Source organism: Brachyhypopomus gauderio, chromosome 2 (genome assembly GCF_052324685.1).
Source record: "Brachyhypopomus gauderio isolate BG-103 chromosome 2, BGAUD_0.2, whole genome shotgun sequence".
Taxonomy (NCBI): domain Eukaryota; kingdom Metazoa; phylum Chordata; class Actinopteri; order Gymnotiformes; family Hypopomidae; genus Brachyhypopomus; species Brachyhypopomus gauderio.
Window position 1 is genome coordinate 30502516 of NC_135212.1, and position 16521 is coordinate 30519036.

General features: G+C 42.0%; 2 protein-coding genes across 7 annotated transcripts in view; both read right to left on the minus strand.

The window, feature by feature from the left end:
* Positions 1-135: 135 nt before the first annotated feature.
* LOC143498854 (KH homology domain-containing protein 4-like) lies at positions 136-5055 on the minus strand. The gene is made up of 14 exons (XM_076993738.1): positions 4870-5055; positions 4013-4337; positions 3804-3923; positions 3652-3731; positions 3524-3576; positions 3207-3421; positions 2522-2730; positions 2323-2383; positions 2033-2090; positions 1708-1922; positions 1321-1434; positions 915-976; positions 599-699; positions 136-432 (listed from the first exon to the last, which is right to left on the minus strand). Exons 1-14 carry the CDS (start codon positions 4890-4892, stop codon positions 305-307), a joined length of 1764 nt encoding a protein of 587 aa, XP_076849853.1. The 5' UTR covers positions 4893-5055; the 3' UTR covers positions 136-304.
* A 929-nt stretch (positions 5056-5984) lies between these two features.
* Positions 5985-16521, minus strand: part of pde8a (phosphodiesterase 8A) — a 140503-nt gene continuing 129966 nt past the window's right edge. For all 6 annotated transcript variants that reach the window (XM_076993726.1, XM_076993727.1, XM_076993728.1 and 3 more), the window contains 10 exons: positions 15335-15405; positions 14955-15119; positions 14229-14277; positions 13155-13290; positions 12726-12924; positions 10388-10605; positions 10151-10283; positions 9094-9258; positions 8485-8614; positions 5985-8359 (listed from right to left, as the gene is read on the minus strand). In XM_076993726.1, coding sequence (XP_076849841.1) covers positions 8253-8359; positions 8485-8614; positions 9094-9258; positions 10151-10283; positions 10388-10605; positions 12726-12924; positions 13155-13290; positions 14229-14277; positions 14955-15119; positions 15335-15405 — 1373 coding nt within the window. In that variant the 3' untranslated portion in view covers positions 5985-8252. The remainder of the gene's footprint in view (positions 8360-8484; positions 8615-9093; positions 9259-10150; positions 10284-10387; positions 10606-12725; positions 12925-13154; positions 13291-14228; positions 14278-14954; positions 15120-15334; positions 15406-16521) is intronic.

Here is a 16521-nt window from a genome sequence, read left to right on the forward strand (position 1 = left end):
TTGAATATGGAAAACTAAATTTAAGACATTTTAAGACTTTTTAAGGACCCGCGGGTACCCTGGTGAAATACCACATATGTTTAGTACATGTAAAATGACCCTACATGGAATATAAACAAAAACCCAAGACTAAAGCAGTATTATAGGTTTTATTACTGTATTCCATAGGAACAGTTTCACCATTTTCCAAAATCAGAAAAGTTCCATTAATGTGGTGTCTGCTGGACGGTTTAGTTCTGGGGATTTGGGGGTGTGCTGTTGACATGGCAGGGGAACAATGTGTCTGTGTGTGTGTGTAAAAACTCTATGAACTATTCGTCTTCTCACTTCGAGTCCTCTCCTCTTCTTCATCTGAGGAGTCTCCTCCATACGGGACAAGCCCAGAGGAGTCCATTGTGACCTTCAACCTCTTCCCCTCATCTTCCACAGGGGCTGAGAGAGACGGAGAGATCAAGTTACTTGTGTGAGGGCAAGAGTATTCTGTATGTTGTGAGACTTTAAAAAACTATATAAAATGAGAAAACGAGCACCCTTTTACTCTGATCCTACTAAAGCCTGTGTACATTTAACAGTATCCATATGTAAGAGTAGTTTGTACCAGGGTGAGAGTGCGCCGGATCCGAACTCTCCGTTTCTATCGGTCTCTTGCGCATTGTTGGGAGCACAGATACTGGTACCGGAGGTGGCGGCATCAGCATTCTAAACCCAATCCCAACAGTTTTGCCACACACACACACACACACACACACACACACACACACACACACACACACACACACACACACACACACACACACTTTATTTAATCAGTGTGTGTATGATCTGGCCTGAGTAAAGCATCTAAATTTTGTTGAATGTAAATTGAGAGCATAGGAAAAAGAGATTAACACTAGAGGGCACTGTATGGAACTTACCCATCTGATCTGCTTTCATCAACACCTGACACAGTCTTCACTGGATCATTAGGGTTGCTTGGCTAATATTTGAAAGAGCAAGAAACACTATCACTACGACTAGACTGTGTGGTCAGACAGGCACAGATTCCTTACAGCTACAGTTCCTCAAATTTGGTTTGTCCTTATTTGACACCTAGTGACCTCAAATCTGAATGAGAACAAGAACGACTCCATCTCAGCAAGCTAAACTGCAGTACTGTACTAAGCCAAATGGCAACTAACACATGACCAGTAGCTGCACGAGGCTATGAATACAGACTTTAGCTGTTCCTTGTGCAGTTAGCGAAGATAGCTAGCTAGCACTCCATTGACTCCACAATGACATTCATGACTCTCCTCATGAAGGTTTGACCACAGCCCTTACCTCTGGAATCTCCTGGATTTTGTCACTGTTTTCCAGAAAGTGTCTCTTTGGACTCCTGGATTTTTGGCTGCTTGAATCATCATTCAGTTTCTCTTCTGATGTTCTTCCCTCCTCCTGATCCATACCCATGCACACCCCCACCCCACAAACGGAAACATCATCATGGAATTTAATACACTGACCAGACCAGACATTTACAGGCATGAAAATCTGTCTAGGTAGGATAGGTAGATAGGCAGGCCTATCCCACCCCCCCACCCCCCCAACCCGGCCTTCTCACCTTTTTAACTCCTGACCCATTTTCATGCCTGCATTTATAAGAGACTTAAGAGTTTAATACGGTGCCTAGAGGCTGTGTGTAAATACATGTACATGCCCAGGACTAACCTGCAAGAGAAAAGTGGCTTGTTGACGGGAACATACAGGATACTGCACCATGCCCTGAGAGGGTGGGGTGGAGGAGAGGCTGGCTTGGCTGGGGGAGCCATTTGAGCTGCCCCAGTATCCTCCAGAAGCCGGGTACGCTGGGTAAGCACTGGGGTAGCCATACCAGGACTGGCTGCTGTAAGTGCTGCCACTGGGGTATCCTTGGTTTGGGTAGACTAAAGTCCAATAACAGATCACAATTTTATTATCACAGTCACATGCCTCATGATCACACAGGCTAGGTGAAGTGGGATTGTTAAATTGGAGCAGGTGGAAGCAGAAGTACCTTGTGTGGAACCTGTTGCCGTGTACACAGACAGCATACGTGCGTGTTCCGCCCGTACCTGCACAAAATCAACACGGTTTGTCTACATATATAAACCAGTGTCATTGTGAAAGCAAACATTGATCACATTTACTGTTCAATTTACAGTATAACTAACAGTGCCTGAGCCGATCAACTGTATTTCCTTAAAATAGTTGTTAATGCTAACAGCATTGCAATTCTGGAGGACAGCAGCTGGAATTACACGCAAGGGTGAATGTTGGTTCACAAATTGGATCAGAAGTACACACCGTCTCTAAAAGGCTCTCACACAGTTTCTTAGCTGCTTCCAGTCCCGCAGGGTTTGGGTGACTATACATTACAAAAAACAAAAATAAAATTAATTATACAAGTCAGCCACGCAGTCAGTTACTGAAAGCAACAGCACCCAAGTGATGATCAAAATGCGAGGGAGTGTATGAGTGTGGCCCACAGCTTGAGCTTCCAGACCTGATATAGAGATAGAGCGGTTCAAAGCTCTCTCGGCGCGACGCCTGCTCGATGTATCCAGAGCCTTTCCCCCGGAGGAACACGCGTGCGCCCGTCTCTGTCTGGATATGCTGCAGGTATGAGCCATTCGGGCCCTCCACTCTCTCGTTCACGTTGAACGCCGGCAGCGACTGGTCCAAGCCTACAAATATCTTAGTGTGCACAAAACTCTGCAACCAGCACCAGAGGCACAATCAATTACACACTACACTTAGCTGCTCTACCTCCAAATCTCCTTAAACACCACTACACTCAACTGCTCTACCTCCAAACCTACCTATAACACTACACTGAACGAATTAGCCAGCTGCTAAAAGAAAGTGTGAAATCTACAGTAAATCTTTAAAAAGATGACAAGACAGCAATGTAGAATATTTAGCTAAGGTAATAAAATACCCTGTTCTGAAACATACTACACTGAAGAAAGGCTACAGCAGTTTGTGTATAAAAGCAAGCTGTGCGAATGTGTGTGAGCAGGAGCAGTGCAGACCAGGATCACTGTCTCATGGCCAGTTTCTCCCTGCTGTTGCTGTGGGAGGTGAGTATCAGCAAGAGCCACATAGTCTTCATTGGCCTCGCCTTCATTTACCTCCAAACACACTGTCCCTCTACCCTGCCCTGATGAGCACAGGAGGGAGGTACATACCCCTGAATGAGGAGGTGGAGGTCTGTGCGCAGGTGTTACAGGGGCATTAGGGGGGCGGGAGTTTGGGGGGAGGTGGGGTCGCAGTGGCTGTGCAGGGGTCGCGGGGCGGGGAGGCTGGGGGTAAACAGGGACTGGGGGCATCACAGCAGGCTGCTGCCCCCCCGATGCCCGCAACACATCCTCCGAGATGATCTCCTTAATCCGCATCACAGCCTCTGAGGAGACAACATGGGTCAGTCACCAACCAATAAGCTCCAGTCACCAACCAATAAGCTCACGTGCCTATCTGCTAAGTAGGAAGAATGAAAATCACATACTGTTCACTTCATCCTGAGTGCGACCCTGCACGTGCAGATATAAAGGGCGCTCTCTGCATAAAGAGAACCAGTTAGAAATACAACCAACATAAAGCTAGCACACAAGACCGTATTCCACAGATACATACACTCCCGTGTTTGTGGATTTCTCTGCATCGCTCATGTAGAGGCCTTTAGTTGAAACAACAGCTCCACTGTGCTGTCGGATCTGAGGGCCAGAGATTCATTAGGTATCCGCTCTGTAAATTGAGCACCTAGATCATGTTCAAATGACACAAACCTCCTCCTGAGTTTTGCCTTTGGTGAGCAGGTTTCTACAGTTAACAGGTACATCATTAATGTCCACCTCGGTAACCACTACTTCCTCATTGCTGCTAGGTGGTAACACACAAGGGGGTGCCTGGACACAGGAAGATTCCATGTAATGACAGGTCATAACACTAGATACATTATTATATGGATAGAAATGTTGTGGGCTGAATATAGTACCTTGCTGGGCAAAGGCTGTAGAGGCTTGAGCTTTCCCTTGGCCATCAGCATTGCGTTAATTTTGGCAGCCATCGCAGCTGCCATCTCCACCCCACCTTGTGGGGGAGTGCTCCCTGCAGTGGAGTACTGTGCTGGTGCACAGGCGCCTGCTGCAGACTGGGCCGTGGAGAACAGCGCGTTACCGATAGCTGAACTCGGACCCGTGGCCGCAGAGTTTACAGGAGCTGACCCCACATGGGTAGAGAGTGCATGGGACACATTTCCCAGAATGCCCTGTAGCATATCTGTCTTTGACTTGGGTTGATCCCATCTGCTGTTCAGACACCTAAAACCGTAACAGAACAGACCGAGGCACGTAAGAGTTTGCCATGGAACGTAATCTAGCGGTGTTAGTAGGTCTAGTAGGCCGTAACTACATCTTAGCAGTTAGCCTGTTCTCCTACGTTTCTTTAGTATAGGAGGTTAGTATCAGCTAGACTCTATAACTTAAAGAGCCTGCTTTCAAACCCTCCATCTTGAATTCGTTTTACTAGATAGCATACCGAAAAACCACCACCAACGTTAACGTTACAATAGACCTACGTTATGCTAGCGTGTCTAGCATAACGGTTACCTTTTAGCTAATCATAAATTATATTAGATAGGTAGCTCATCGGATTGCATTTATAATTATATCACAAACGCATCGAGGCCCTAGACAGTCTGATTACATTTGGATGGTTAGCTTTTCACTAAACCGCTTCAAATGATGTTACACTTACTGGATATAGCTAGATAGCCAATAGGATTGTTTTATGTAGGTAGCCAATATAGCCGTTATTTGATGGAATTGTAAATAATAAAATTGACAAACTTACGGTGTCCCTGATGCCATTTGCATTTATTAAATCCCAACAGTCAATCGTTTACTCAAACTCCGTCGATATGCATCAGTTTTTCCTCACTTCGGTTTCTTTGGCTGCTCGCCACTGCTTATAAGGCCTCGTCTAGAAACAGCGACAGCGACTACCCCGACCGGAAACACGTCAGCATTCTTACGCACGTCTCCCTGGAAGAAAAAAGGACTCGCTGAAAAGGCCGTACAGCGTTCACAATCCTGTTTGGACGCAGAACCAGTGGTCCTTCCAATTTTAGCATCACATTTGCCTTTATTATTTTCAAGGCTTTGAAACAATGGTAAATTAGCTTCAATATTTATGACAATAAATCTTAAAGGTTTAGTAAAAAAAAAAAAACCAAAACAAAAAGCTTTAAAGAGACACTTAACCACATTCAGTGAACAATGAAATAGTCTGGATAAACTAGAATAACTTGAGGGTGATAAGCATACCTATATCACTATAGGTAAATCACTACATATATAGCTATAATTTGAATATGATATTTCCCAGCAGTTTTGACAATGTATATAGTCCTAGGGAGTCTACTGAACAAACATGGGCTGGTTGGTTCTTTAGACAAACAAGATGGCTCATAGTTTAAACAAAAATAACCCATGGCACAACAGGCTCAGATATAGCCATCTTGCAATTTTGAAGATTGTCCAAAATGATGGGCCTACCTTACAGGACAGTTATTTCAACAATATTTCAGCTATTTCATACAATACATTATTGTATGACTGTTTGCAGACTAGTTTCTAAGTTGTTCAGCCAAGGTAATATCATATTAATTAATCACAATAGAAAGGGTCAAATTACAGCTTAGGGATCTGGTTAACATTCTAACTATATATAGCATTAGCTGGCCTAGTTTTACAGTATATTCAAGTCTTGGATACTCATGTCCCTGCCCTAAAATATAGACACAGTGCAGGTTTCTGTAATCACTGAACAACTGGCTGGTAGTTCACAGTGATGTTATGCACCGTGTCTTCCTGTGACTCCTGGGTAAAGGCAGAGCATAAATCGGATGCATCAGACTTTTAAGGACCAAACCCAGCATATTGCTGGGCCACATCAAACAAGGACTGGACATTTGAAATATTTTAATTGATTATTATAGGACAAGGGCTATTCTTCAATTTAATAGGGCAAAAATCCCCTCTATTTCCTTCTTATCCAGCAGACACTAGCAAACACATATCTGGAATAAGCCGATGAGAGTCTGTATGTGCAACATATATGTAAATCTAAAAACAGTGGTTTATATTTACGCATTTGCGTTATTGCAAGGAGACAGAACAAACTCCTCAGAGTAAAAGAAGGCTTATTTTTCAAAAATAATTTTTTACTTGTTATGCACAGAGGAGTTCCCAGACCAATAGTGTCTCACATTGTGGTGCCTGAGGGATTCATGCAGGCCCACGTGTGCATCGACACTGCAGCAGTGAGGATCACAGCATGGCACACAGTAAGCACTGAAGTGCATAATGTAGCCAGGAAGACAGTCAGTTTCATTATCATTTCCTCTATTTTTTCCCTTTTCGTTGTGCTGTAGTGTTGAATCAGAATAAAAAACAAGCCCTGGTTGAAAGAATAACTGAAATCTAGAGAGAAGGAAAGACAGAGAGACCCCTTCAGTGTTTTAAGGACACATTTGCTGCTAGTTGGATTAGGGCAAGCATGGTTTTTCAAAATGTTAAACGCAAAACATTTTTGTTGTGACCTAGAGCAGAGACGGGTTAAATGTCACTTGGTGTCATGTACATACAGGAGTCCGTACCACTGCATGCCTGCATAACACACTAGTGCCGGAAGAGCAATGCACCTGATCGAAAGAAGCGCTGTACATAATTCCGAGGACAGACGGTCAAAGACAACTTTTTTATATTCTGCATTTCAAAACAAAATGTAGCTTATACCTTCCAATGGATAAACATTTCACAAAGATCCAGATAGAAATGGCTTGCCTTTTTCTCCAGTGTAAAATTCAAAGTCTATACAAAAATATTGTGATTTACTTAACATAACTTTCTTACTATGTTTAATAAAAAGTCCAGATGTCCTTTGTATTTAGACAGTGGGATGTGCTGTATAAATATTGTATAAAATAAGGCAGTCTTTTCAGTAGGATAAATCAGATATAAAAAATTCTGGGAGAAAAAAATCTTTCAAGTCCAAACATTTTCACAGATTTTTGCTCTTATTGAAAGCCATGCTGTACAGAGCATAACCCCCATCCCCTGCATTTCTGCCTTCTATTGAGGCACTGGCAAACACACCTGCAGGAACATGAACACACACACACACACACACACACACACACACACACACACACACACACACACACACACACACACACACACACACACACACACACACACACACACACACACACACTCATTCACTCATTCACTCATTCACTCATTCACTCATTCACTCATTCACTCTCCCACATTATTCTGCCTCTTGGGTCACCGTTTCTCACATATGACAGACAATATGTTCATCCATTACAGTGCAATAGGAAGATTCAAACTACTTCATTCAGTAAAAAAGAAAAACATTTTATGTTAATGTTTTTTTTTTTTTTTAAATCTATGGATTTTAAATACAGACGAGACTCATAAGATTATAATTTATGTATGTTAATCAACTTTGGCTTTTCATATTTTTCATTTTGTATTCTTATGTGTTTTTTTAGCTAATAAACCATTCTCATCTTTAATTTTACTATAGAAAACAAGAAAACACCTAGAGCAAAATAAATAGTTTGGTATGATGGAGTGAAGAGCATTATGAAGCTGTTGCAGTTCTGGAGTCTGGTTCTCAGACATCTAGGTGAACATGTCCCAGGCTCTTGCACTGCTGTTTCTAGGGGCTCAGAGTCCAGCAGCCATGCAGACAGCCACGTAATCCACCAACCAAGCAACAAACAAACTAACATGTGAAGGCAGGAGTTGGATGAAGGGATGATGGACGAAGTGCTTTTTTTTTTTTAGTGTTTCCATTGGATCAGCCCAAATGTGGCTCTCTTGGTTTCCTCCACATGGAAGTCTCTCTCATGCACACGCATACACACCCTGTAAAGCTGTACACAGAAAGCTCTCATGTGGAGTCCACACAGATGTAGCTGTTCCCAGCAGCACCTAGTCTCAAGCAGCAGGGGGCAATGCAGTTCATCTGCATCTCATACACCACTCTCCTACGTCACACCCCATTGTCCCAATTAATGCACAGTGTGTGTGTGTTTGTGTAAGAGTGAGAGAAAAAGGTACTAAAGGTGGATCGAGATGGAGCTGTGTCAAACAGAATGTTCACCGGCAGAGTGTGTGTGCTCGTGTGTGTTTGTGTAATTGCTACTCGGGAGGTGGCCGTAGACTGTGTAGTTTGCGTTCATCCAGGCCTTTCCAATACTTAAAGTTGTTGTCTAGATGCTGCATGAGATTTGGCAGGTCTGCAAATGCTGTAGAGAAAAAAAAATCACAGAGCAAATAAATCAGACTTACAGAATCATAATCATTCCACAATGTGTGTGTGTGTGTGTGTGTGTGTGTGTGTGTGTGTGTGTGTGTGTGTGGACATGTGTACCATCCCAGGCATCGAACATGTCTGTGATGAAGTAGTCGATGAAGGAGATCTGGGATTTGGGAATGCTGCAGGTGTTCCGGTCAAACACAGGCATGACTACAGGCAGCCCCTGTCTCTTCTCCTCATCTGTCTATTTCTCGAAATCCACATGCATCCACAAACACACAAAACACAAAAACAGACACATATGACTCTAGAAGAACCTTCAAATGAGAGCTCCAGAGGTAAGTGTATGTGAACACACACTAGTGCAAATGTTTCAGAAATTTCTACCAGGGTTCTCCGTGGGAACATGAGAGCTGACATGTTTCTTCCTCAAACAGTACAGTCAGTTACCGAATGACATGTCAAGTGGCTGCACCTGACACTCTGTAGGTCAAATAAATGCACTTGGAGTGAATCCCTAACTGCCCAGTACTGTGTATAGAACTCTAGAGCTACCCATAACTAAACTGCATCACTGAGAACTGTTAAGGAGGGAGTGGGCGTATACCCGAAAGTGTTTGTGTACACCAGATATGGATGGTTCTGGCATTGCTGGGAATCATAGTCTGTTCCCAGAAATCGGACACAGGCTTCTTAGCAAACTGCAGTGTTTGAGAAGCCGACCTGTGCAAAATATTCCTCTGAAATGCGTCCGGCCCACTCGATGCACAGCTCCAGGGGTCTGCAGGGGTTGGAGATGTCTGCACACTTTATCAGCATGCGCTTAACCAGGATCCGGTTCTCTGGCACAGTGAGGATGCCCTTCACTGCGTCCTCGTCCCCGTTTCCCTGCAGGGAACAGAACTGCAGCTCATACACAGCGCTGGTAGAGGCAGTCAGGAGGTCAGGGGTAGCTGAGCTTTTAAGAGAGGTTCATAAGAGGTATTGGGCAGTTTGTGAGAGAGTTCTGGGTAGGGGTATAAGTCAGAAAGGTCTAAACATGATGAGGTATGTGTGTGCGTATTGGGGAGGGTATGAGGTAAGTTTGGGGTGGTATAGGGGGTTGTGAGGTTTTTTGGTGGCACAGAGCATAGGGGGATTGGGTAGGTTTGGCCGGAGACAGGGGGTTAAGGGTTTGAGGTAGGTTTGGAATGGGACAAGGAGTTGGTGATTATGGATAAAGCAGTGCTGCATTCCACACCAGCATGAGAAACCTGCTACCAGCACACCACATTCCCCCTTACTGCCACACACACATGCACCCATACATACTCACTTGCACAAACATGCATAATTAATGTATACACACACACACGCGCACGCACACACACAAACAAATACACACAAACACACAAACAAACACACACAAACACACAACTATATTTATGAACCATCTGAACCACAGCCACAAGTCTGTTGTGAAAATTTTTAGATTAGCCACGAGAATGTCAAATCAAAGTCAGCTAAATTAGTAACTGCACCAACTGCTCACTATATCTGTATATATGTAAATGAGGGAATGTATGTGACCTGATGTGTAAATGAGGGGAATGCAAGTGACATGCATAAAGGAGTGAAAGTGCGCCCTCTTGTCTGCATGTGTGCGTGTGTGTGTAAGCGTGAAGGTGTGTGTGTGTGTGTGTGTGTGTGTGTGTGTGTGTGTGTGTGTGTGTGCTCGCGCACGCGAATGTGTGTACTCATGTGCGTGCACCCACGTCTGCATGAGCCTGGCAAGTCTCACCCCATTTTCTTCCAAGGCAGCAAGTGGTTTGTTAATGCTGTTGACGAATTTGTTGACATGTTCAAAGTGTTTGGTCATTTCAGTGGCCAGCACCATGTCTATGATAGCTTGCCTCAGACTACGGTACTCGTTCCTGTGTGGAGAGGAATACCACAATCGCCATTACCAGAACTCACATTATGAATTGTGCAGATAAAATTTGGTGTATGTGGATAGGGGAGTGGATAGTATGTTTACCTCTCTATATTCTTGAAGATGTTGCACTTGTCGTCTCGAGTGCTGAGCTGAAAGGCCAGGGCAGCATGGTGACTCTCCAGCACAGCTGTGTCATTGTACAGGATAGCCAGTTCACTCCCCGCGTTACACAAGAAGGAGTTTGTTCGGCCTGGGTGATCCACATCATGCACCGTCGCTGCAATCAGAGCTGCCACCTCATCAATTGGATCCAGACTTTGCTGAAATTACCATGACAGAGGGAGAACATGTGTAAAAACCTCACAACCATCCAACGGAAGACAACCATTTTGTGCCCAATTTTCAACAGGGAATTACCATTACAAGTTGATATTATCTGAGGACTATTCAATAAGAAGGTAGAGGTTTGGCACATTTGGGTTTATCCATATCTTCTTTCCCTCTGCCTGAACATGTTGCTTGCTTTCTGAGCAGGTGAACAATGTGCTGTTTGTTAGTGATCATCACAGTATTGGCCTTGTGTCAGTGATATTGCAGAAGGCCCTCTAACCAATCAACTGTGTGCTGTGAACATCCTTATCAATGCCAGACATTCCAGGTGAGTATACAATCTCTCATCAACCTCGGATACATAGTTGAGTAGTAACAGAATACATGAAATGGCATTATGCATCCAGGTACAAAAAGGGAACCATTACGTTACAGTTACAGAAACAAATGCAGTAATCAGATTACTGGTACATTAAAGAAATATTAAAACAAGGATAACTTATTTTTCTTTCTTCCTACTACCTCACTTTTCAACTTGTTCTTACTAAGTGAATGGTTTCTATGATACCTTTAAAATAAAGGTTTAAAATATGTAATATGCATTGGGTTCCTTCTGTGTGCATTTGGGGCTAATATTTCACACAGGCATTTGTAAGGATTTTTTCAAATGTTCTAATAAATAAATAACAAATAATCACATATCCAAGATCATTTTACAATTTCAAAGAAACAGGACTAGTAGTTAAGAGGGTGTGAAAGTGTTATGGGAAAAGATGAGTCTTAATATTAACTAAATTAAAGTAGAAAGACAGGTGCAAGTAAAAAAAATAATGGTAACAAGTTCCAGAGGGTGGAGGCAGCACCAATAAGAGACCCACCAGACATACCAGAACACTACATCTGTGGACAGCCAACATTCCAGTGTCAGAGGACCATAGCTTGTGCGACAGAACATATGTGTTTAATAGGATCTAAGCCAGGATAGCAGAGCACCAGTAGGGGGAAAATTGGAAAGTCTTTTGATCGTTTGTTTTTCACAAACCTACACATAGTGTGCCACATATAATGTACTATTTATTGTTCACTTCTGCAAATCTAGTCAAAACATTGAAGTACGTACATTAGTGCTATGCCAGATTTTATAAAACAGTGCACTTAAAATGATAATTGACTCCTCAGTTTAAGAGAGCTTTAATTTCTGATACATGGAGGGCAAGTTATTCTGCATCAGCAAGTTCCTGTTTATGCACATTGGTACTGTGGTGGACCCGTGTTCCCAAATTCTTTGGCAGTTAATGGGTTAATAGCATTTGGTAGTTATTATCAAAGTCAAGTGTATTTATATTGTGCTTTTTACAACATGTCACAAAGCAGTTTTACAATCGTAAGGGTCCAGATTCCTAACGATCAAGCCAGGAGTTACAGTGGCAAGGAAAATCTCCCTACTTTGGCAGGGAGAAAACCTTGGGAGGAGCAAGACTCAAAAGGGAACCCATCCTACATTGGGTGGCCCGCTGGGTTATTGGGTTCAATGTAATCCAAAAGTAGTAGAGCGTAATCAGATTACTTTACTTAAAAAAGCAATCCTTTGCATTAAGATAAAACACATTTTGTAATCCCTAATCTCTAATGGAACATTATGTTATAATCTCTAACACAAAGTAACCCTTCCAACTCTGTCCAGGTAAATATAACTTCTCATCAACATCAGATGTAAGCCTGTGATCTCTCATCAAACTCCTATTTATGTGACTGTGCGATCTTTGGTTGTTTTGATTTTACTCAAAATAATGCTGATAAATTTGTCACTTTTACAGAATTAAGTTACCACTGAGTTTCAATTAAGTAAGTCAAAGGATTTTGCTTACAATTAGATGTTTAGATACATGAGCTCTGCTCAGGGCAGGAGAATAAAATATGTAATACAGGGGATATTACTAAAAATACTACTAAAAAAAAAAGAACTTGGTACAGTACACACACCAAGACATTAAAAGCGAACATTAAACTGCCTTGTTAGAAGGTTCATTTGCATGTCTTCTTCTCCATCAGTAAAAGGCCAATAATGTGATAATCAGCAATATGCTGTGCAGCAGGAGGGTACACGCACCTTCACACGCTCCTTACAGAGGAAGTAGGCAGTGGCATGCAGGACATCAGCTGCATGAGTGGAGTTGTGGTACGAGTTGCTGGCATGATAATTTGCTTCAATAACCTGCAGCCAGGAACGCAACGTGGCTTCTGGACAGCTCAGAAACTCACAGACACCGAACCGTGAGAAGACTTTCAACCCCAAATACGTCAAAGGCCTGGTGGGAAAATAATAAGCTGGTTTTCTTTTTCTGTGTAAAACAGCAGCAGTCAGACTCTGCAGCCTAAATGGGGTAGTTCTTGTTGCCCCTTCAAACATTTAGTCATTTACTCTGCAGCAGAAGCTCCACTGTAAACAAGTCTCTAGTTTAAGTTGGGTTCAAGGCTACATAAATAAAGGTTTTTGTTGAGCTGAGCTTAACTCTCATAATGCCATTGTGTCTTGTACCGTTTCAAGGTGGCTGCCTCCAGGCTAAAGATGTCAAACTCCCACGAGTCCTCATTTTCCATGGTTTGTGCCACACGTGGAGGGATGTCATTCAGAGACACGGGAGTGCTCAAGTGACTCGGCATATGATGTGGTTCTGTGAAATATATTTTCCACAGTGTGATTTAGTAGTCAAATTAATGTAGTTTAATTGCATAATTCTTGTTGTTTGACATCCTAATTAATGTTTAAAAGACTAATTAATGTTATTAAAAGTCTAATTAATGTAATGAAGTAACAATTAGCATAATGATGTTTTTCTTGCATAATGTTCAGGCTGCATCAAAGGAGCGAATGTGTCAGATGTGACGGATGCATAGAAGGCTCAACAGTTTTTCATCTGTAAAGTCACACCTTAGGACAACATATAACTGACTTTAGGTGAAATATATGAAAGTGATTTGACCTAAGTTCCATTTTAATACTGCAATTATACACGTTGTGCAATGTCCAAACAAGAAATAAGTACTTTCAGTTTTTAAGTCAAAATAATCCGTAGTAAAATGCTATACCTTATAAATAAGTGAGGAAAATTATTAACATTATTATGGGCTGGAAAACAAGGTTTTCACTTTTATAAGACAATCACCAGGTCTGTGCTTGCACTACTTTGAGCCTGACAAACTCTAGAGCAGTAGATAAAGTGAAGAAATGCTGCCCAGGTAAAATTCTACATGGATTCAGCACGTCTTTATAAAGAGTTTTGGTCACCATAAAGCTGAAGGCATATTTGTCTTTATAATTCTACATGGATTCAACAAATCTTTATAAAGAGTTATGGCCACTGTAAGTTGAAGGCAGATTATTTTCTTCTTACTTCTACATTGTTCAATTTTGATTACAGAAAAAGATGTGCTGATTCCAGCTGGGAGTGTGTTGCCTCTGCACCACCTAACTCTCTAATGCCAGGGGTTTTTAGTTTTAGATTTAGATTATATACAGGTGGATTATGGATGTTTTTCCCATTCAAATGCTGAAAGTGAGACAATAGCTGAGAGTTTGTAGCTATAATGTAGATCTTAGGACAGAACTTACGTTTTGTCGAGAAGATGTACTCGTTTCCTGATAACCTGCGCAGCCCATCCTAAATAAGACCACATATATAAACACATGATGATTTCTGTCGATAATGAGAGCACACATCCAAACACGTTTTCTGTTGATAATACAATTTGTCCTATCAGTTGTTGATGTGTGCTTCTGATTTGTGTTTTATAAGTATATATAATACTTATAAAACGCACTGTTTTTAAATTGTGTGGACAATTGTCTCTGTGTGTGTGTGTGTGTGTGTGTGTCACAGAAAGAATGGTGTGAAGTAAGAGTTTTATCTCTGACCTCATTGTCTGAGGTTGTACCAGGGCTTATGTTCACACAGGTTATTTTAGGCTATTACACACAAGCATGCACACACATACTTTCTTAAACAACTCAAATTCAGACTACACACAAAGTAGTTAAGGAGCCTCAATGCTGTAACTCTCACTATAACCCCAGTACACAAACTATAAACTAAAAACCCTTACCCAAACATAACTTCACTAAATCTTTGGTTGCTAGCGTATTTTTAACCATTTTGTCTATTGAACAAAAATACAGTAACCAGGAAAACATTGCTACACGCCAGATTCAGCAACACCACCTGCTAGCTGTAACCCATGGGGAGAAATCTGAACCACTAACTCAAACCCTACATTACATTGGTGTGTAAATAGAAATGCTTGTGTAATGGTTGTATGTGGATACAAGTGTGTCCATCACCGTCATGAGCCCCCCAACGAGGTCACTGGTGTGGGGATCCTCGTCCTTGGTACCAAGCTGAGGAGAGTAGAGCTCCGTCGTCCTAAGGATCTCCAGCACCCGGTCCAGAGCCTCTGCCACTGGCATGGGACTGCTCTCCTGGGCTGCGTTTATTATATTTATCACCTACAAACACATTTCCACACACATGAGACAGAGAACAATACACTTTCATAAATATACTGACATACATACACATGCACAAGTTAGCTATGCTCAAGTAAACTTAGGCAATTACACACACACACACACACACACACACACACACACACACACACACACACACACACACACACACACACACACACACACACACACACACACACACGTATAAAAGGTACCTTTGTGATGGGAGCTTCTATGGTCATGGAGTGGATTCGAGCCATGGAGGAGTGTCTCCTCTGAGAACTTCCTGTAAGAATCACACAAAATACACCTGTAAAATAACACCAAACACACAATTACAGCCACAAAAAAATATCAGCGGTCATACCAAACACAGAAGCACAGCCACGCAACTGAACACAAATATTGTTATACCACACAAGTCACTTGACAGCTACCTGTAAATACAAACCAGCACCACATATGTCTTTTCCTTCTAAAATTCTTGAATGTTCTGTTTATAATCAAGAGCCTGTCTTTATGCATACACTATAGCTGAACTTGTAAATGGCACTTATTTGGAGAATGGTTATTACGGAGAATCTGCAAGATCAGCCAATCCATTATCTGTCCTGATTCTACTTGATCTCTAAGCAGCCTTCAACACTGTCAATCACAAAAGTCTTGTGTTTTTCCTCACCAGTTTTAGTATTAGGGGCACGGGATGGCAATGGTTTGCTTCAGTTACGTCTAACCCCTCCAGATATATCCATTCTCTTAGTGAGGTCATATCCACATTTTTCACATGCCATTTCTATGCTGGTGATACTCAAAACCTTTCTATTTTCCACCCTCGGATACAGGTTTCATCTTATATACTATGATACAAGATGATGGTCTTTATTGTCAGATTACTTTGAAATTCATTGATTGTCTAAGCATCTCACAATATATAAACATTACAAGCAAATACAACACATCTTACAAAACACATTTTGCTAAGTTTTATTATAATATACTTCACATAAAATGCTATCCTTGTTAAGTAGCAAAACTGACTGAGGTATATTCAGGTTTAGCTTGAATGACTCTAAACCATTTTTCTGAGGGCATACAAGTGCAACTTATTGCTGGCAAACCTTCTCCTCTGTGCCATTACACCTCACAATGCATGTAGAATGGAATGCATCTAGAATCTAGAAGATGCATGGCTTGTTTTCAGTGACATCCCTTTGCTGCTTTCCCTTCACTCACTCCTGTAGTGAAAGTCATAACTAGACCAGCTTCTACTTAACTAAAAGCATTCATCAATCCCTGTTCTTCACCACACTGTCTCTAGTACAGCCTAACTTTAACCACTGTTCCTCAAGACCAGTGTCTTATACCTTCTGCAGCCAACCACCATCTCCCCAACCAGCATATG

Bases quoted from the DNA above. Each gene is read 5' to 3' on its own strand.
- LOC143498854 (XM_076993738.1), bottom strand. From the start codon at position 4,892: ATGCAAATGGCATCAGGGACACC. The intron at 2,731-3,206 runs GTATGTACCTCC...TGCTGGTTGCAG, and splicing joins CTCCACCTCCTCATTCAGGG to AGTTTTGTGCACACTAAGAT. The intron at 977-1,320 runs GTAAGGGCTGTG...TTCAAATATTAG, and splicing joins AAATCCAGGAGATTCCAGAG to CCAAGCAACCCTAATGATCC.